At 41.2% G+C, this 21,424-nt stretch overlaps 1 protein-coding gene across 1 annotated transcript in view; it reads right to left on the bottom strand.

Annotated features, from left to right (window-relative positions):
* Positions 1-1,696: 1,696 nt before the first annotated feature.
* The window catches only part of VEGFD (vascular endothelial growth factor D), a 36,607-nt gene continuing 16,879 nt past the window's right edge, over positions 1,697-21,424 (bottom strand). The window contains exons 2-7 of the mRNA XM_005426165.3: positions 14,556-14,766; positions 10,384-10,574; positions 7,896-8,044; positions 6,535-6,632; positions 3,973-4,168; positions 1,697-2,368 (exon numbers count right to left, since the gene is read on the bottom strand). Of these exons, the coding sequence (XP_005426222.1) occupies positions 2,242-2,368; positions 3,973-4,168; positions 6,535-6,632; positions 7,896-8,044; positions 10,384-10,574; positions 14,556-14,766 (972 nt within the window). The 3' untranslated portion in view covers positions 1,697-2,241. The remainder of the gene's footprint in view (positions 2,369-3,972; positions 4,169-6,534; positions 6,633-7,895; positions 8,045-10,383; positions 10,575-14,555; positions 14,767-21,424) is intronic.

Below are 21,424 nucleotides of genomic sequence, written 5' to 3'. Positions count from 1 at the left end.
TCAAATCCCTCTCTAGCTCTGTAAGAAGAGCTTTGGGACATGGTTTTCAGCCCCTCAGTGGCTGCTTTATCTAAAAGTCTCCTGGGGTTGAAGCAGACTTGTCTCTCTGGCAAAAGCATGCTGTTTTGAAAAATGAAGTTAATTTATTCACTGGTCAGGACAGAAAACTAGGGAAGCCTCTACAGATCAACACTGACAAGACACAGATGTAATTAATACATCATTCCAGTTGCTAAACTCCAGGATAAGCTAGGAAATGTAAAAACTTGATTTCTTTCCACAGAAGTTAGCTTTACAAATACCTTTGTGTGGTTTTGCATGAAGGTGTATTTTTACTCCATATACCTCTGGTGCTACCAGTTAAGTAGCACCAGTTAAGTGTCAGGGTTGCCTCTGCAGCTCCCTGGCTTTCTGAGGAGTGTGCTACAGGTGTAACTTACTGGCAACACAGCCATTTGGTCAGGGTGCCCCCAGATGAGATAGAGGAGAAGTGATGGGGGGAAGTTCACTCACTCCTTCTACTCCCCTGTGGAGCTCAGGGATCTCACCATCACACAGGTGTTTGAATTTAGACCTTCTTGGAGGAGCAGGAGAGACGTAAGGGTGTGCTTGTGGTGCCAGGCTGCTTCACCTGGTGCTGCACTGAGATTGCCTTCCCCTTCTTGTCCATGCAGAGTTCATGCTGGTGGCACATGTCCTTCTCTCTGGAGGGGCACCCACAAGCAGGAGCCCAGTGCAGCCTGGGGTAACCCTGCTGCAGGGGCTCCCCCAGGATGCTCACAGGTCACAGGATCCCAGGCCAGCTCACAGGGCAGGCAGCACAAACAGCCTGCAGGTATGTTTGCACAGACCTAGGTCCCAGCTGGCTTAGGAAACACTCTCAACACTCAGGATCAAATCCTAAATGCCTTACTGAGACTAAAGGCATGTTAAATTGTTTGGTGCTTTGTCCAACCATTCAATCAATCTTACAGGATTTGCTTCTAATTTCACTATAAAGCAATCTGGTTTTCTTATATGAATAAAAAAAATCTTAGTTGCAAATCAGAAATCCATTTCCTGTTCCCTGTGTTGTGTCCAACCTTCCATCTCTGTAGCTTTTGTTTCATATACTCTATTCCCTTTGTTCACAGTGCAGTGTAGAATTGGAGAATTCAGCAACTGGGAAAAAATCATACCAATGTCAAGACTATCACTTCCAGTTCAGGATTATTGCTCATAATATTTTCTCTGGACTAGCTCACAAGCAGACTTCAGTGGCTCAGAAAATAGTACTGCCCTTTTCTGATCTGGTTAAAGCACTGTTACTCAGGCCTCACACTGGGGAGAGGAATTTCAGTGCAAAGGAGATATTTTCGTTGTGTGGTAGGCTAAAAGGAAAACCTTCTTCTAGTGAACAGTGCTTTTCCAAAAAATCACTGAAGGATCAGTACTAGAGTGCTGTTATCCCCTTAGGAAGATTAACACACTACACCAGGAACAAATAAATAAATCACACATGCTGTCAAGCAGACATGGGAAAAATGCTTCTTTTTTACTGAAAATATTGGGTCAAGTGACCTTGTTTTGACCTGTGTTTGGGCAGGATCCAATCCCGGTGGAACAAATGTAAGAAAACTGTACTTGAAATGGCTATGGGGTTTTTCTTATTTTCCTTTTGTTTGGCAGAGTTTTAAAATAACAGAGAAAAATCAAATCCACTCGAATAACTGATGTATTTATTTTCTTATATACACTTAAATATGGCACATCTGACAGTAGTTGTACAATAAACACAAAATGATAATCAAAGCTGAACAGTAGATCAAATAACTCAGTGCTGAACCTATTAGAAGCCAAATCCTGTACACTGAATTTCTGAAGAAAGTTTTACCCAGGAGCTGCATTAGCTAAGGATTCAGAGGCTAAGATTATCAAGTCTCAATTTCTGAAAGACTGGCTGGAGACTGTGACTCTATTTCCAATACACAGTTTCATCTTCCATAATGTAACATTGAACTGATACTTTCCAATCTTTCTTCCATGCAGACAGAAATTCATCAGCTGTTGTTACCTCTTAGAGAACAATAACCAGTGTCCCAGAGGATTCACTTGCATTTAGTGATTACTCTAATAAATAAATGCAGACTGGATTAATTCTTCTGCTATTAATGTGGAAGATGTTCATGTTTACTATTGTTTGAAAGTCAGTGACAGCTACTTTGCGAAGCAGTGGATTTTCAAAGAATAGGGGAAGCTCAGTCAAGGAGTTTCTCTGCTTTGGGACCCATGAGAACCTCTCTTCTCCTTTGGACAGCGACAGTGCCTGGAACAGACTGGTTTGGCAGTTGGGCATGTTCTGGGTTGGGATGGACATCTGTCTTCACAACTGTTTGATTAAGGAGAAAGAACACAAAAGAGAAAAGCATTTTAATATGAAAATGCTTCACTGTCACATTCCTCAACTTTTTCATCATTGAACACTGCAATGCTCCCTACACACTGTTTGGAAAGATGTTGACATCCTACAAGAGAGGGAGACAAGAATTTGCTGCTCACAATTTCTGTCTACAGCAACATCTTGCGGTGGTCCATTTGTCCAGATTCACAACTTAAGTCATGCTTTCCTTTCTTGAGACCAGTGAAGTCCTGAGGGTTAGCACTGGAAAGTGCTGCCCTTGGACTTTGCAAAGCAGCTGATCTCATTTCATGGTTCAGCTTTGCTCCTCCAGAAATACTGCATGGAAGTCTGGCATTAAGGTCCTGTGTCCAGGTTACAGGAATTTCTAAAAGCCAAATTCATGTAAACAAATGATTACATTGCTCCCCTCCCACCTGAAACATATGAATAACCTTTTTTTTTCATGCTCATTTTTAGCTCTGTTAATTGTTTTAGCTATTTTTATACTTGCCAACTACTTTGTGTTTGTCCTTGTTTTCAAAGCTGAACCTGAAGATGCAAATGTTAATTCTTCCACAGCATCTTCCCTGTGAATGAATATGAAGTCACTGGGTGTTAAACCCTGTGGGTGACCACTCAGTGAGCTACAGCTCGGCCAAGGTACCCAGGGAAACTGGATGCTGACTATCCTTATATAAACTTTGAGACTAAGCTACTGCATGCTCCTGGGCCTCTACATGGGACCAAAGCTTTCTGAAAAATTTAAAATGTAACTAATCCATGAGGGCATTTTCTATCTGAGATTTGACACAGAAACCTCAAAACTAATAATACAAACAGATTAGGGAAATTCATGGAGCATAGTAGCCCCAGAACCATTTTCCTGCTTCTCAGTGGAGTCAGAGCTGGTTGACTAGATTCCTCAAAACTAATAATACAGATTAGGGAAATTCATGGAGTGTAGTAGCCCCAATACCATTTTCCTGCTTCTCAGTGGAGTCAGAGCTGGTTGAGTAGATTTATATGTGTACAAAATTGCATTAGGTTTAGAAAATTACTTGCTCTGAGGACAAACTGGATAAGGAATGTGCTGTGTGCTCTGTGTGCAAATTTAGGGAGCCTTTGTCCCTAACCATCCATGAGATTGCCTTCAGCTGGCACAGAGAACAGCTGGCACAGGATGGGATCTGCCTACCTACAAGACTCTGTATCTCATTGCAAAAACTAATACCAGTTGTAGTAGAGTTTTAATCATCATTCCCTAAAAATTAGCAAAAAAAAAAAAGGTAGTACGTATTGACACTTGAATAATGGCCTTGTCCAGATTTCTTAAAAATACAAACAAACCTTAGACTCCTTTTATACTATAAGTATTGTAAATATAATAAAATATTATTATTAATAAATTAGTAGTAGTAGTAGTAGTAGTAGTAGTAGTAGTAGTAGTAGTAGTAGTAGTAGCAGTAGTACTAATATCATCTTCCTAACTTCAGCAAGGTATTTTATCCCAAGTGGACCTCCCAGCCAATTAAGCACTTGCATCTCTAATTTAGTTCTTGCAGTGTAGACACTGAATGGCAAGGATCACTTACCTGCAGGTTTCAGCATGAAATATCTTGTGTTTTAGAGCACAGCTCTCCTGGCTCTCCCTACACAAATAGCAGCTGCAGTTCTCTTTACTTTGAAAGAAATCTGTGGGACACTTATGTCTACAGATGCATTCACAATTTTCTTCATCAAATTCCATATGTTGTCCACACATAGCCAGCTCAGCAAGAGAAGGGAGTCCTGCAATAGCACATACATCATTTAGCAGTAAGCTTTACAGGACTAAATCCTGCTTTTGAAGAGACTCTGTATGTTCTGTATTCATTAGGACTCACACATGTACTTTCTGATGGATTCTAGACTTCACAATTTCTGTTGCAACTTCCTGTGCAGAAAAGGACTCGAGAAGATTGCGCTGATTATTCCACTTTATTCTAATACTGCTATTTCTTGTGGGTTGAACTTAGCACAAAAAAATTTTGGGTGAGGTATATTGCAAGAGCCTAGTGTTATGCTTTGGAATGCACAAATATTTACTGGACAGCCAGTTTTAAAATATAATCTCAAAAAGGATTTAGTCTACCCGTGACAAAAAGGCAAATCCATGCAAACTACCACACCCATCACATGTGTACTTCACTACACAGTCACTGCAGAAGTTTTTAAGCAGTAATGCTGTGTCTACTAGGGGGCAAGCTGGCCTAGCACTTCAACAAGGAGCACATTCGTATTTGTCAAAGATGAAAGAAAATACTTCGTTTCAGAAAAAAAGCCAGAACAGCCAAGACAACTCACTGTCTAATATCTTCCCTGAAAATGCACATCTGGAGTACAATATGAAGCTAATCCTAGCAAAAAGGGAACACATTTTGTGAAAGCTTTATTAAAATGCAAGCAGCACATCCCTGGTTAAAGGTCATGGCATATAAGGTGTCGTTGGAAGGTAATTTCCCGTAGCTTTACAATTAGCTCTTGGATATAACCTATGGAATGTGAAATGTAACCTGCACCTCTGCCATCTGATCCCTGATCTCAGTGGCCAGCAAAGGCTTGCACCTTACTTGAAAGAAACTTTCATTATTATTTACTCAATGATGAAAAACCAATATCTCAACAGAATAAAACCTAAGGCCTATTGAAAGCAAGGAGGGAGTCTGCCCAAAATTCTTGGAAGACAAACCCTTTCCTTTGGGTGATAAAACCTGGCATGTGTGAAGTGGTGTTGAGTGTTTCAATCTCACTTTGTTCCAACATCAAAGACAGATTTTAAGTTATTTTGTCCCAGCCACTTGCCAAACACAATGTACTTCAGAGAATGATATTTTTTCTGAGGAAGTATTGAGTGTATGTCAACAAAGGCTATAATTGCCTTTGTTGCAAGCCACAGATTTTAATGCTCCAAGCTGACTATACAAAAGACTCAGTCTAAAATAGAGTACTAATCTTTTTTGGACTGAAAAGTCTAACTTGTGTTTGACTGCCTAACCTGATGGGCAGAGGATCTTATCCAGAGTGAGAAAAGATCCAACAGAAACCACTATGCAAATTATTTCTTGCTTATTAACATTAGGAGACTGCAATCAATAGACCAGTTTATGAGGTTCTTTAGTTTTATTTTAGTTTGCTAGTCTAGGAGTTGCTCACCAGATTAATTTATTTTTGTCTTGAGTGGTTTATTCTTTCTCTTGCTGAATGTAGCTTAAAGCACAAAGTCAAGGTTTCCTTCACTGTCTGTTTCCTCTAGTGCTATGATTGTGTTATTTTGACCAATAAAATTTCCTGAGAAAAACAATTTTTAAAAACTTTACACAGGACCTGGAGAAAATTTTATTTCTCTTAATATTTATTGCTAGTAAGTACGTTTAGACTTACACAATTATCACCCAGAATATTTCCTGAAATTTTCATTGACAAATTAAAATTTTACAGGAGAAGCAGAGGAAGAAAGGCAGTTACTATTCTTCTACAAATTGTATCCTCTTTCATTTCCTTCCACAGAGCTGAAGAAGTATACATACATACTCCCTAGTTTGTAGGGTATATCAGTTTGAAAGATTCCTATATAATTTGAGATTATTATTAAAAGTACTCAAATATTTTGAAAGGTTATATAACTTTTTGCACTGACTACAGCTAATGTGCAGGACTGATTTTGTCATCTTATTGCTTATTACTTCTAATTCTTTTCTTAAGAACTAAAAACAAAATAATAATAAAAAAAATAGTATCTGCCCCATACAATGTATTCTAGGGCATTTTTTCTACAGTTGAGAAGATTTCCTAATGCCCATCATACAATTTAAGGCACATGTGAAATAAAAATTTGCACAGGGTGCCTACTTCACAAAATCTTATAAATACTTTCCTATGTCCTACTCAGGTTGCTGATACAGAGAGAGTAAAACATCCAAGCAAAAAAAAACACATGAGATGTGGGGAAGCACATATGTGTGTTTATTTTCAGGTGAGTTTCCATACCATAATCCAAGTCTATCTACAGATGTGGAATAAAAACTTTAACTCTCTCAATGTAAAAAAACTGAGAAGACCAGAATGAGAGACAAAGAGCTTGGAGAGAGTATGCAAAAGTGTCATTCCATCTTTACCTTCTCGTCTGTTGGAGTGCTGTGTGTCTATAACACATTCACATTTGTCACTATCCCAGATCCATCCATTATGGCAAAATTTGTTGGTAAAGGGGCATCTAGAAGAAAAAGAAATTGAGATAGGAATTTAAAAAAGATAATTAGGGGCATCAGAGTAACCATTTGGCAAAATGAGCTGCTGGTGTGCTGGATTTGCCCCCTATCCCGCGTGAAGGCCTGGCATTACAGTGTGCATTACTGCTGCAAACAGAAGGAACGGGGTCTGGGTGGTCCTGATGACAGGGGGGAGCTCTCTGGCTCCCAGCAACAAAGGAAGGAAGTTTAGCACCTATTTCTAGGAAAAAGCTACAGTTTTGCAGCTCCACTTTTCCATAAAACAGCTTTACCCCAGGCAGGGTGGTCTTTGTCCTGCACTATTCATGTTGTGTAACTTTACTGAATTTTGCCATGCTGCCAAGAGGTTCAGTTCCAGTTTAATTTGCCCATGCTCATGGATGCGCAGAGGATTATTTCAGTGTCAGAGGAACAGATTCACTTTCAGGCCCTTTGCTCTGGGAGGGAAACTCACAAACTGAAAAAAGACTGAGGTTCTTCTGTATTTGTCAAGAAAGAGGATTCAGAGTGGCCAGCAGGCTGAGGGAGGGCTGGAGTGGCTTTGCTGAAATGACACCTCTCACCATCCCAATGTCCAACTTGGGGGCAGTGATGGAGACCAAATGCAAGGCTTGACAGAGATTTTCAAGATGACTTCTAGTGAGTCACTCAAGCTAGTTGAGTTTCTAGAGTCTTTGTTTATTTATGTGGCCTTTTCTCACCCAGGAGTACTTGTATTTTGTGCCACATTTTGGAGTGAGATGTGAGGTCACTTTTCTCCCCATCCATGAGCCCAACAGATCCAAACCAAGACTGGATCAAAGAGTGAAAAGCCAAGATTCACATTGATTCTGACCCAACGTGCCATAAAGTGTGACAGAGGGCTTTAGCTTGAGCACAGAACTCAGTGTGCCCTGGCTAAATAATGCACAAGCAGAGCTCCTGTGTCAGGCTGAAAATGTCTATGCACACATTCTCAAATAGCTCCAGTGGAGCATAGTGCCAATATGAGCACTTGGAGTTCCTGCTCAAGAACCTAAATATCTTAGTGACTCCAGATGCTGCTGAACTGGCCATCAGTTTGTTCTGATGACCATACACTTAAAATTGACATGGTTTGGGTGAACTTTCTAACCCTGAGTGATAATCAAGTCAAAAGATAATCAAAAAACTGTTGGGATAACAGAAAGAGAATGGACCATTATAGCATGCAAATCAGGACAAAACAATTTCAAAGTGTGTAGAAGTTTGCAAATGAGGGAACTTACCCATCTTCCTCTGGGTACTGGACAGATCTTCGTATGATGGTGTACTGCTGGTGCTGGGTGTTTGATGTGCACTTACAGGCCGTGTGATTGGCAATTTTGATGGGCACAGGCTCAGGAACACTTGTCAAGGGAACCGAGATCTCAAAGAGCTAGATGGCGAAAATAACATTTATTTTTCAGTTTCCATTCTACAGTTAATTATTAATTAATAATTACAATTTTAAAGAAAAATCTTGTATTCCTTTCCACCATTTTCCCCACCCTTGCTCTTATGTAGAGATAGTTACTATAAATTTAAATGAGCAGAAGTGCACTGAGGGTTTTGAAGAGTAAGCAATGCCCACCAAGCTAGGAACTTGCCAAAATGGGCATCCTAGTGCTGTATTACAGATATTAAACATCCAAAACTCAAAATCTTTGGCAAGCAAACACAGAAACCTCTTTGGGATGCTAGGGCCAAATGGGAAAGAGGTAGGTGTTGAGAACTTTGGTTTTGGTTGTACGATCAGTTGAATCTCTACTACTTACAGAGACCTATTTAACTGTCCTTGGGTAAAATCACAGTATGCATCTTTAGGGACCTAACTTAACCCCCACAGTCTCCTCGGAGAGGGAAGAAACAGGAGTGAATAGGGGAAAGTTCATTCTGCTTCAGCTGGGTTTCTGCAGGGAATCATCTCGGAACTGTGTCTCTGTTGACTACAGCAGGAGCTGAAGGAGCCAAGCAGCCTGCTTTCAGTGCATCCAGATTGCTGAGTGATCTCTGAGTAGGCCTGATGAGGCTCTGATTCCTTGGGCAGCTCTGTGTAGGAGCTATTGAAGGGATCCACACTCCCTCTGCCCCTCAAACCAGCTTCCTTCCCATGGAAACCAAAGCATTGGGCACATCTTTGTGTGCCAGCATGTCCTGGCTTAAAGTTGCATCCACCTGCAGGGACTGAGTATTCCTAAGCAGACTGCTTAGGCATTAAGTGTTGCAGTGTCTAACTTTAGGTGGCACCAATATCCTCCAATCAATATTTTATACCAAGGGAAAAAAATCCTCTCACTAATATGGAAATATGGGAATAATTCCATTAGATGAATAAATCTGGACTGATGGTAGTGTATCCAGAAATGGAACTTAGCTGGGGACTTTGGAGGGAATGCTTATTTTGAAGGATGCTAAAGGAATGTTACACTCTGCAAAATTGCAGTTTTTCAACAAACTTATGAACTGCTGCTCAAAAAACACATAAATAAATAAATACTTCTTAGCCTGACCTAGCTCCCTGAGCTGATCAGATGTCTTTTGTGTGTGGCCAACAGCTCATAACAGCTTTCTCTTTCTGGTGTGGAATGAAAGCAACTAATGAGCATTGACGCAAGAAGGACAGGCCCTGATTTATTTAACTCCAGCTATATTCCAGTACAACCAGACACAGTGGAATTACTTTCCAACAAACACAAAATAAATACAGAAGCGAATTGGACCTGTTCCCCATAAGGGCTTCAATTTTCTTTTTGAAACAATTGCCCTTGATCTTTATTACGATTTAAAGAAAAGACTTTTTCATAAGTAGAATTTCATTTATTACGCCAAGTGAAATAGGAATGCACAAGGTCATGGTTTATCAAAGAGGACCAGTGTCATGTGCTTCATCAGTGGGTATGAATCATAGAATCACAGAAAGGCTTAGTTGGAAGGGACCTTAAAGATCAGTTCCAACCCCCTACCCCCTCCCATGGGCAGGGGGGCCACCCACTAGACCAGATTGCTGATGAATGGCGGATGGTTTCAGCCACGGAGTGGATTGACAGTACTAAAGTTGGAGCTCTGCTCAGTCACCCACTGGAGCAAGATATCTCTGTACATAGCCTCTAGTGGGAGTCTACAGAAAGAATCTGTCTGGCTACTCTGTGCTCAGTTTCTGGGACTGGTCATTAAAACTCGGGTATCGCCTGTTGCACCCATGTGTGAACTGGGACATTCAGATCCTGAGGCATGCTAATTAAAAGCATCTGGTCTCTCCTGATGAATATGTCTCCTTTTTTGGCCTGCAAAATTGCACATCCAAAATTGCTAGCCAGCCTTCTTGGCACGGATGAGAAATTGAAATGCAGCGACCCAACACAACAAAATTTCCTGGGGTTAAACCTTGGCTACAGAGGATTCCCAGGAAACAATGATCTCAAGGGGTCCCCAGTCCAAGTGACTATATAAAAGAAGGATTTAACTTCTGATCATCATGAGCCTGCAGTCACTTTCTCAGGACCTGATTTTCCATCTCTACACATATATAAACAATTTTTAATAATGCAACATGAATGTAAAATGCTATTGCACTCTCCTGCATTCACTCCACATGGATAAAGAATTAATTCTTCTGTTTGTTATGATAGTGCAGACAGATCTTTCATAACAGGATCTCAGAAACCAAACATCCTCCTTCCCCTCCCTTTTTGGTGAGCCAGGGTAAAAAGAAAACAGATGAATAGCCTCATTTACCGTTTTTGACACGTAAGTTGTACTTGTATTCATGCAGCTGAGACTCTCCTCGTTGCAGCAGCCTCCACATCTGAACACATTCACACAGGGAGGCTTGAAAAATTTGTTGGTTGTTGTACCCAGTTCTTTGGCAACTTCCACACAGGTTTCCCTTGGCACACACTGAGTCTTTTGCCATTCTTCATCTATGACTGGAGAAAACAGCATTTTTATGAACAATCATGGCAAATCTAAACCTCTTGATTAGTGAAGCAGAAGCATTATATAAATAAAAATGAAGTGCTGGCAGGCCATTTGCACTTACTTGGATCAATTTGCACCTATTTGGATCAATCTAAGGACCAGAGGGACTCTGAGTGCAAAATTATCCCAGTAACTTACACCAGCTGCACTGGCAGAGAGGTTGCTGCATTTATCTGCCTTCAGCTTTCAATGCAAATGAGCAAAATTTCTTCTAATTGCTGCAGATCAGGTAGAGCTGCATTGATTTCCCTTAGCTGAGAGTTCCCAGCTCCACAGTGTCTCTCTGGCCAAGCTGCCCCCACACCCTGTTCCCCTTTGCTCCTGGGTAGCCTTTCCTATTGTCACTTTATCCTCTCTCTGAGCACACCCCACCATGGACTCAGCAGGGCCTGGGCCTTAGTGCAAAAGCACATTAATGATTACCAGATTCTGGTCAGAGGCTTTGAGTACTCCTGGTGGATGTCAGCCAGAGAGCACAGTTTCCAAAATGCCCAGTGAAATCCAAGACAAACAGTCTCACACCTCAGTACCACCAGGGGGTTCAGGCTGAATAACAGGAATATGAATTCAAGTGTGAGTCGTCTATTCAGAACACCGTGGCATCTTTCAAATTCTGAATTGCTGTAGACTAGTAGACTAGGCTTGACTGATTTGTCAAATTCTGGCTGTGAGAAGGAATAATGCATTAACTACCTGAGCCAGACAGAGAAAAAAGTGACATTTACCTAATAGACATAATACAGTCTTGAGTTTTCTCAAGAGGTGGCTCTCCTTTTTTTGCCTTTTGCTTACTTGATTCAAGTTATGGAATTGCTCATGAGTCATCAATGCTTATGCTTTAAGTTCTTCTTAAAATGATGAAAAACATTTTTCTTCTTTACCCCTTACATCAGGCTTGTGAAAGATGAAAAGCAACTTTTAAACTATTATGCTCTCTCTTCCAGCTCAGTCTACCTCCCTACTATTGTAAAAGCAGTTCCTACATTTACAGAGAAGTTCTGAGAAAAAAGAAACCTTGGAATACTTTTAACCTACAAGCTATACCTCACCTTCAGGTGAAGATCTGTTTTTCTCATTCCTGACTTTCCTTTTGTTATTTTTAACTCTTTCTTCAACTGACTTTGTATATTTAAACAATTTTGTTTATTCCTGAAAATGTTCCATTTTCAGGAACAAAACACGGTTGATTTGCTCCATTTTTCAGTGATGCAGAGAGTACAAGAAATAAGAGTTTGATGTCTGAATTTTGAAGAAGAGGCATAAATTAAGAGAAGGATAATCGTTAAAATTAATAGAATTTTCTAGAGTAATGTTAGTTCTATCCAAACACCAATCTAATCCTAACATTAAAATAGAAGATAAAGTGTTTGCCAAACTCATTAATGTATGCGCATGTAATCACTTCAGATGTCACTTCAATGAGCACAAGCAGTGATGACCTTTCCAGCTGCACACATCCTCACTTTATTAACCACTTCTTTAGCAGAAGAGCTGCTACAGGAACTGGCTGCCAAGCAACCGAGTGTCACATCTTGTTCATCTTGTCACCCTGGTCATTTCTGAGACCAAGCACACAGCAGGTTCTGAGAAATTTGTCTGTGATACAGTCTGCAGCTTGAAAGAGCTGCAGTCCTTAGTGGCTGAGCAGCTCAGGGGAGACTGTGGTTAGATGAAGTGACACAAACTTTCAGGGCATTCATTGTTAAAGCTTTAGAAAGGAGGAACAAAGTCCTGAATTTTCCCTGATGGAGTCTGGAGTGCTGTGGAAGATACTCTAGTGAAACAATGATAAGTCTTGACCCAGCCTTCTCATCAAAACATTTTATTAAAACAAAACAGATGCACTTGGCAGAAAGGTCACTGTTTAATGACTGGAAAGGGTGTGGGAGAGAAAGACATGCTTATGGGTTTGTGGCTTTTTAAAAGGAGCTTTAGTACATTGAACATATCAATATATTAGAACAAAAGTACTTGCTGTCCTGGGATAATTCCACTTTGAATGGAAGAATGGCCAGCCCCAATGGGCTTTTTTTAACTTGAATTTCAGCACCTTGACTTTTAATGAGAAAGCTGACATCTCTGTGTCTGAATTTAGACTTTCAAAGGGAAAATAGCAAGCAACTTAATAGCTGCTCCAAGCAGAAAACTTTATCAATATGACCATAGTAAAAGAGAACCACAGAACATTTTAGTTGGGAAGGGACCTTAAAGATCATCAAATTCCAACCCCTCTGCTGTGGGCAGGAACACCTTCCTCTAGACCAGGATGCTCAGTATTCAATCCAGCCAGGCCCTGAACACTTGCAGGGATGTGTCATCCATAGCTTCTCTGGGCAACCTAATATCTAATGTAAACTTACCCTCTTTTAGCTTCACTACATGCCCTTGGGAAAAGTCCCTCTCCAGTTGTCTTGCAGCTGGAGATACCAGCTTAGATTCCCTCTTAGATACTGGAAGGCTGCAATTAGATCTCCATGAAGCCTTCTCTTCTCCAGGCTGAACAGCCCCAACTCTCTTAGCCTGACTTCTTAGGAGAGATGCTCCAGCCCTGTGACCATCTCAAATAATTCACAGCACGCTAAATGTCATAGTGACCTTATTATTGGAACATTATTTACATTATAAATATTGAGTTACACTCTTCTGCCATTGAAAAATGCCCGTTTCAATGTTCCCTGCCTCAGTAACATTTAATAACATTTCCTTTTGTCATGCTGTTCTGACAAAAGGGATGTTTTAGTTTTGCAGAAATGTTGGTGTTCACTAAATGAGCAACAGTGAGTAGAGGATTACACCGCTTGACTCTGGATACTCCTAATAACTCTATGGATTTTTAATGTTTTTGAGTAGAATTACAAGGGTATGTAAGCAAAATGTTTGTAACTATTAAAAGCTGTCTTAATTGTTCTTCATGTGTGTATTTGTTTTAACTTCTTTTCTGTACAAAATTTCTGTGAAAAGCCATGCCTGTGATATGAAAATCCTCTTTAGACAGGCACTTGTATACACATTTCTGTGTTGTGGCTCAGAGAAGCAATTTAAGGCCTTTGTTCAGGCATAATTTAGCTGAGTAATGGTGTGTGAATGTGGCTGGGGTTGTTGTAAAAGTGGTATTGGAACAGGATCAGTAATATGTGATTTCCCAAAAGGAAAGTGATATGATAATATCACAGCAGGATAAAGACAACAAAGATTATCTCAGCCTGTCCTTCATTAGGCTGGAGTTTAGCTTTGCTGTAGGATGTCCATTTGCTGGACCAAAATATAGTAACTGATCCTTTGTTTTTTCATCCATGAATATGTAGCGCCTCTTGAGCATCGCAGCTACAAGGAGCAATATTCATACTTGTTCCAGATGGAAGGAGTAGGTTGTGATTCTCCACTTTTAGTTTCTGGTTGGTTGCCTCGAGGTCTTTTCTCTGGAGAAACTTCTTCAAACAGATCAAGGTTAGGGCAATGCCTTCTTCCTCTCAATTCCCACACAGACACTGCTGCTGGTGCAGTGCCTTGTACCAGAGCACACCTAATAAAAAAAGGGATTTCTATGCCTGCAGTAAAGTTTATTCATTTCTGCCTGCAAGCAGGTTCTGAGATGTAGCACAGTGGTGCTCTCCAGCCCCTCATCCAGTCATTCTGACCTGGTTTTTGTACATTGACTTCTCTTTTGTGTACTGACAAATCCCTGAGGAGTACATCTTCCCTTTGGAGAGTATGCAGAGAAAATAAGCCTGATTTGGCCACATGACAGGGAGGTGTACTCAGGCCGTTGTCTGACACTTTTTCATACAAACTAATTGTCCAGAAATGCCCTGTTGTTTCTGGTATGAGTATACTTTAGGAAATCCCTTACCTCCTTCACAGTTTACTGCACAAGAATCAGTGAGGGGCTTTGAAGCTGAGCTCAGACTTGGCCACAAACCTGCACCTACCTTTCAGTGTGTCAATATCATAGAAAGCAGCAGCAAATCTGGTGGAGCGATGTGAAGCAGAGCGGGAGTCCAGGTTGGCCAGGCTCTTCAGCTTTAGCCTGCATTTCCACAGCTTCCAGTCCTCAGAGTGAGTGATGTGAAGCAGCTCTTCCAGGCTGGATGCTCTCCTGATCTGCTGTTCTGAGCGCTCCAGTGCTGACAGAGATGTCCTCTGGAAGGAAAGGGGGAGGTCAGAAAGGCAGCACTTACAGCCTGTCCCCAGGGCAGCGCGTGGAACACTTGCACCAAAGGGCAGCACATCACTGAGGACATCTGAGTGTTCCTGGGAAAACAGCAGCACACAGAGCTGCCCCAGGCCTTAAATGTGCCCAGCACCAGACTTATCTGCAGGATTTGTGCCCACATAGATTGGGAAGGGGAGATGCCCACTTCTTCACCCTCTTCATCACAGCCCTCAGGAGTATTTGACAAATGCAGACTTTACTGTGTCCCTGGCAGACACTGGTCACATCACGGCAGTGCCTGAGCTGGCCAGTGGTGCCAGAGGGAATCCCAGGTCACCCTACAGGGAACCTGGATCAGTTCAGCTGGTGAGCCCAGCCCATGTGCCTCTGCAACAAGCCACCTCGGGTGCCAAAACTCTGCTTGAAGCCGAGACACCACTGCAGGGTCAGGTGATGCAGCTGGAAGCTGCACTAAGTACAAGTACCCATCCATATGGCAGGCAAGCACATCATCCAACATGCTGCTAAGTGCAGGATGCATCTCCCATTATGACTACACTTGGGTCCTGCCCATGTCCAGCCTCAGAGCTGTGGCTGTGCAGCAGCATTAGCGCTGTCATCGCATTTTCTACCTGTGTGATGCTCACGACCACCCTGTTTCCATTGGAGAAACCTCCCTACAAAGACCTGTACCATCAGTTTGAAGTTAATATTCTCTTTAAAAATAAGTGTTTAACACTTCATATTTCTCAGCATCCTGTAACAATAGTGCTTTCTTTGGCTGCTGCTTTCTGACATCTGTGTTTGTGCCTTTATCAAGGCACTGAGTATTTATTTCCACTGACTCACCAGATCTGCTGAAAACAGTCTCCAACACAAGTAAGAGGTTATCTTTGTAAATGTCTGTGTTGCAGTGGGCTGGTGCTCTCTCAGCTGTACTCTCTGGTCATACAGTGAAGTGTATTTTTTGACTTGCAAACAAAGGGCTGCAGTGCCAGCTGTTGTAAATAAAATTCCATCTCTTTAAAGCAGAGCTGTAGTACAAGAGGCTGTCAGTGAGGTGTGCAGCAGACAGCAGTCTGAGCCAGTAGTAAGCGAGTGCTCTGCGTAGGGCTGGGGAAGAAGTGAGGGAAAGGGCCACCTCTAACAGGAAGATTTTTAGATGAGATCTGAAATCCAAGCACTGAGTGCATCTGTTGCTTGTTATAAAGACATCTGTGGCATTTAGTTTGCAACAATACAGATGTTAGCCTGTGCATCTGGGCCAAGTTAATTTTTGGGTAATTACCTTTCACTGACCTAAAATTCCTTAAGTAGTTAACTCAGAAGAAGTTGTTTGCTCTCCTTTTATGCCCGTACAGAACATTATATTGTGCTTTAGCAAGTTGCCATATTTCATTATAGAGTTGGCTGCTTCATAGGTGAATGATTTCTCATGCATTTCATATGTGGTAAAAACAAGAAACCCCATCTCAATACTTATGAACAAATAGCTCAGTAGGAATGTGAATACTTAGCACCAGTAACTGAATTTCTAGACAGTTTTACAAACAAGATACCCAGAATTTTGCTGATCCAGGAAAGCTGAAATTCAGCTTGAGGTCAATGCGTCAAGACTTATTTGTTCTAAGAACCACAGCTTATGCTCACTCCCATTCACAAACTGCCTCCTTGCTCTTGCAAAACATGCAAGTGTAGGACCAGAACTGGCATGGTAATGGGACCAAAGACATCAAAACTGAACTCTATTAAGCACTAACTTTTTTCTTCTGTCTTTGTGGTACAAAAGAATGCTCTGGCTGAATCAGCATCCAACACTTCTAAACTAGACTTAATTTACAGAGAACCTGTAAAATGAGATGATAGCATTCTGGAACTTGGAAGATATATCTCTTCACTTCTTGTAAAAGTCAGCAGTTTGGGATGACTAGCTTCTCAATTTCTCTTACTCCTGTATCAAGAGGTTTTATTAATCATAGAATTGTTAATATTGGAAAAGACCTCTAAGATCATCAAGTCCAACCATCAACCCAACACCACCACTGTGTTCACCACTAAACCAAGTCCTGATTATTAGATGAGCAAAATATGAGCTTGCCTAAGCTATCCAGCCCTGAAGTCAATCTGTTGCCCCTTCTCTCACCATGTTTCCTAACATTGATCCAAGCTCTGCAGCTTGATGGGATTGCCTGTTGCCTACCATGATAACACAAGAATAATTGTATTCCTGCTTCTTATATTTGACTTCTTCCCAGAGGGAACGCATTTCACAGCTGACTTTTTAACTTCTTTACAGGATTCCCTATCCAGTACAGAATTTCCTGGTGCCCTTTCCCATAACAATAGCACTACAGAGATAAAGGATGGTCATTGTCTCTGGGCATTGCTGACACTAGGCAAGATGGTGAGCTGAAGGCACTGCTGGTGTCTAAGGGAGGTCTGAATCTCAAATAGATTTTACAGCGGGGACATCTATTTTGTTTATGAGCTGGTTGCCCTCCTGATCTCCTTCTGTAGCAAAGACAGAGAAATAGAAATACTTTTAGAGCATGATTCATTTGAAATCACACTGAAAGTCTTTTTTCTGGATGACCAGGCAGGCCAGGCTTACCAGATCACTAGAGGTATCAGTATGGTAGATCTTTGGTCAAACATATCTCAACACAGCTATCTGGGATATAAAACATCTGAAGAGAAGCACCAAATTTTGTTCCAATCTTGCTAAATGTCAAAACAGGAACAGTAAAAAGCCCCTTATTTGTTTCTTTTGATTTATTTGAGACTACTACAATGCTCTTACCTAAAACCTTGTTCAAAAAGCTTGCTAGATAAGCCACCAGAAAGACATCCTCATTGTAATACATATTGACCACAGAGGTGGCTGCCCACAACTTTAAAGCATTGAAAAGTAAAAGCTTAAAAAATGAAAAGTGTAGAAGGTGCATCAGCTCCACCAGCAGGACAAAGCCCTACAGCCTGAACTTCTTCTGCTGGCCATCCTCTTCCTACAGCACAGCTGCACCAAGTAGATCATTGTCATGAAATCTTTCCAAAGTATTCAGTTCTGGTCATACTATTTTGAAAAGGACAGCACCAAATAAAAGCACAGAACCTCTTACAGTCTCAGATAATACCATGGATGAAGTTCCATAGGGCACCACGCAGGTTTGGAGACTTCTTTCATTTACTACTGTTTAAATTCAAGCTCTGTTTAGATACAGACATACTGTGGCTGACTGAAAAGACCTACTTAGAAGAGTGCAGCTTTGGATAGAAATGTGAATACATCTTTCAAAATATGAAACTGGAGGAGGGTGTTAGATTCAACAGAGTCCCAAACTTTCCTGTCATTTGATTTAGGACTTTATGCCCTCTCACTTTGATAGCAAGTGGGAAGCAGTTAAAACTAGCATTTGAACAGGAGGGGAGCTCTCCACTCAGCCACAGAGCAGAGGAAAGATACATAGATGTCAGACTGACATTTCACTGGCATTTCTGGGAGATCCAGCTCCTCACAAAAAGCAAAAGAGGAACAGAACCACTGACTGCTTCCCCTGACTGTAGCCGTCTGCACATGCTGTTTCCCACTTTGCAGATACCCCTACCTCCCTTTCTCAGTCTTTCCCTGATGACTACATCCCTTCCTTCCAGGTTCCCTTCCCATTCTCCACTCTGCTCTCAACATCTTGAACTGCTTAGATCCCACTGTGCTTTTATGTTGTCTATTTTCACTGCTTTCCCCATATTCTGCTAGGTGGGAGTCCAGTGAAACTTATCTCAGGCTGAGCTGCTCAGCCTCCTAGTCTAGAGGAACATCCATTTTCTTCCCTTCCATGCCCTCATACAACTTTCCTGCAGATTGACACAGATTTTAGTAGTCAGCTGAGGTGAGCTGTCACCATTGTGGAAGTTGTTGGTTGTAATGGTTGCAACCAAGATGTGGAGCAGGACTTCACTGCATTTGGCATGCTACACATAGGGAGCAAAGTCATGAACTCCAGCCCCAGAAACCTTAAAATATACATTAATAGTTGGGAGAAAAACAAATTAGACAAGGGGTCTTTGGGAAAGGATCATGGTAATGTCATTTCCATGCTCCCAAAATGAAAAAATTACCTGTGGAGCCATATCACTGGAAAGCTCCAAATGTCCTAAACTTTCAATACCCATCAATGTAAACCCCTACAGTCCACCAAAGACATAATGCTATTCCTTGTGAGAAATGGTTGAGCAGAATTTAGCAATAACAAATATCAAAGTAGCAGGTTTAAGTAGTTCATTCTTATCTCCTCAGCTTTCTGCAGCTATTGGTGTAATTTTTCTAAGTACCTTATCAAAAAACAGATCCCATACCCCGAAATAAAAACCAGATTCCTAATTTACTGAAGTCACATGTTTTTCAAAACACTGACCTCTCATCTGTTCCAAAATTACTCTTCAATTCAAAGAGGAATATCTGTTTTCCTCTATTTTGGCTATGAACAATCATCAGGAAATGATAACGCGAGTTACCATTGTGATTTTTGGATAATTACAACTCTTGTCCTTCCAAAAGAAACCATAATGGGCTATCTATCTTCTTCCGAGTAATCTCAGATGCCAGAAAAACCATAAAAGTAGTCAGCACTGGAAAGGAACAAGAGAAAAAGCAGTGATACATTCAGTGGCCTTTTCCACCTTGGACACTGACTAAAATCAGCCACTGTGTTCATTTCCCCAATGTTTGGCTTATGCATCATGTCATACAAATGCACAATCCCACAGACAGCCTGCCCTGTTCAAACTGGGCTCTTTCTTGAGTATTAGTATTGACCACATCCTATCAGGGGCTGCAGCTCTGCAGTTTGCATCGCTTCTCCACCCTTGACAAGCTCCTAGATTTCCTGCTTAGGAAAAATAAATCAAAATTATGTCTAAGAAAGCCAGAAGAACCCACCTTTGAAGAACTCCTTTTGCTTTTTCCTTGACACGTGCTGCTCTTTTCAGCAGCATTAATGATGTGTTTCAAGAGCTCCTGGAGATATTTTGAACAACAGAGGAAAGATGTGGAGTACAACAGTAAAAAAAAAAGGCCTGGTAAGGTCCTAAATTTATTTGAGGACCTATAGCATAAAAATAAATGAGGTTGTATTTAAGAAAACAGATGCATGAACAATCTGCATTGATGCAGATGAATAATACTTTGTGTGCACGGGAAGGCAAAAATAAAAATTGATAGAAATTTATATTTTGCTCAATCTGCCTGCATTTCACTCTGCACTCAAGCATGCTCACAGACCCAGGAAATATATCCTGAAAGCTTTACACATGATTACTTTCCTTAAGTGCCAGCCTCACAGTCTTTCTCTGCAGTAGGACATAAACCTCTGCTTAAAGCTAAACACGTGTAAGAATTCTTCTGATAAGGAATGTTGTTCTGAGTTAGGGTCACAGACACTGTCATGGCAAGTGCTGCATAAATACCAATGGAAATTTTCAGCATTACCACTGTGTCTGGGGCCAGGACAAATGATTAAGGAACCTCTTGATAACCTTGCATTGTTTTATGATCCATCCTCTCAACAGCTAAGCAATAGAAAGAAGGTAACAGATTTATCTTGCCAGCTGAAAGCAGATTGTAGCTGCATAGCACAGTGATGATTCTCTTAATGCCATTGTATCAAAACTTGGCCAAACAGGCTTTAGATAAGGTCTGACTAAAGCTTTCAAAAATAACCAATCTGGGGGGTGGAAGTTTTGTCTCAAAATGAGGGCACCTGAACACAAAGAGTACTGGCAGCATGTGAGGACATTTTGAACCCTTATGCCAGCATTGTGTGCTTTATGCAGCTGTAGCAACTGCATTCAGTTCAAGAGGAGTTATGTAGACGACAAAGACTTGATGCAATCAGAAAGTGAATTATCCCTGTTCCAGTGCTGCCTGAAGGCTAATCTCAGAACTAGATTCAAACCAGTTTAAATACTAGGTAGATGATTCATCACCACAAGAAAATACCAAGGAATTTTGCTTCTTTGTATGCTACACCTGAAAACAACCTCTTTTTCTCTTCCATGATGCATTCCCCATGATTTTACCACAGTGTATAAACTGATTATAGTTGCAGGCTCATCTTGTGGACATAGAGTGCTTACAGCTCCCTGCTACCCCACAATTATCAAAACTAAAAAATAATCTGATTCTGTGCTTCTATTCACCTGATGGAATATGAACTATTTATCTGAGACTCTTCTCATAGATAAAGGAGAAAAATAGGGCCACTGGGTGAACATTCATCCCATTCTGAAGCCTGTTGAATTAGCTGTGCCTCCAAAATGACTCTTCCTCTCCACTGATGCTGAAGGATGAATTGGCAGATCAACAGCTTAGCTCTAGTGAGGAGACTCAAATCCCACTCAAGTGAGAGTGGTCAAATGAGATTAAATACTCAAGTGGGAATAGTCAAATGAGAGTAAATAACCTCTCCTAATCTAAAGCACAAGCAATTTATGAGGTACACAGATATAACCACCCAGGAAGTGCAACTGCACCAGGGTCAGAAGGACCTGGGACTGGCAGAACTTCAAACATCTGGCAGCACTTCATTCCCTGCCTCAAAGCCATGGTGCAGTTGCCCAGCCATGCTGTGGCTCCCCCCCCCCAGACTG

The sequence above is a fragment of the Geospiza fortis genome, unplaced genomic scaffold (genome assembly GCF_000277835.1).
Source record: "Geospiza fortis unplaced genomic scaffold, GeoFor_1.0 scaffold285, whole genome shotgun sequence".
Taxonomy (NCBI): Eukaryota; Metazoa; Chordata; class Aves; order Passeriformes; family Thraupidae; genus Geospiza; species Geospiza fortis.
The sequence above is the reverse complement of the archived record's forward strand: the minus strand, read 5'-3'. Positions and strand labels throughout refer to the sequence as shown.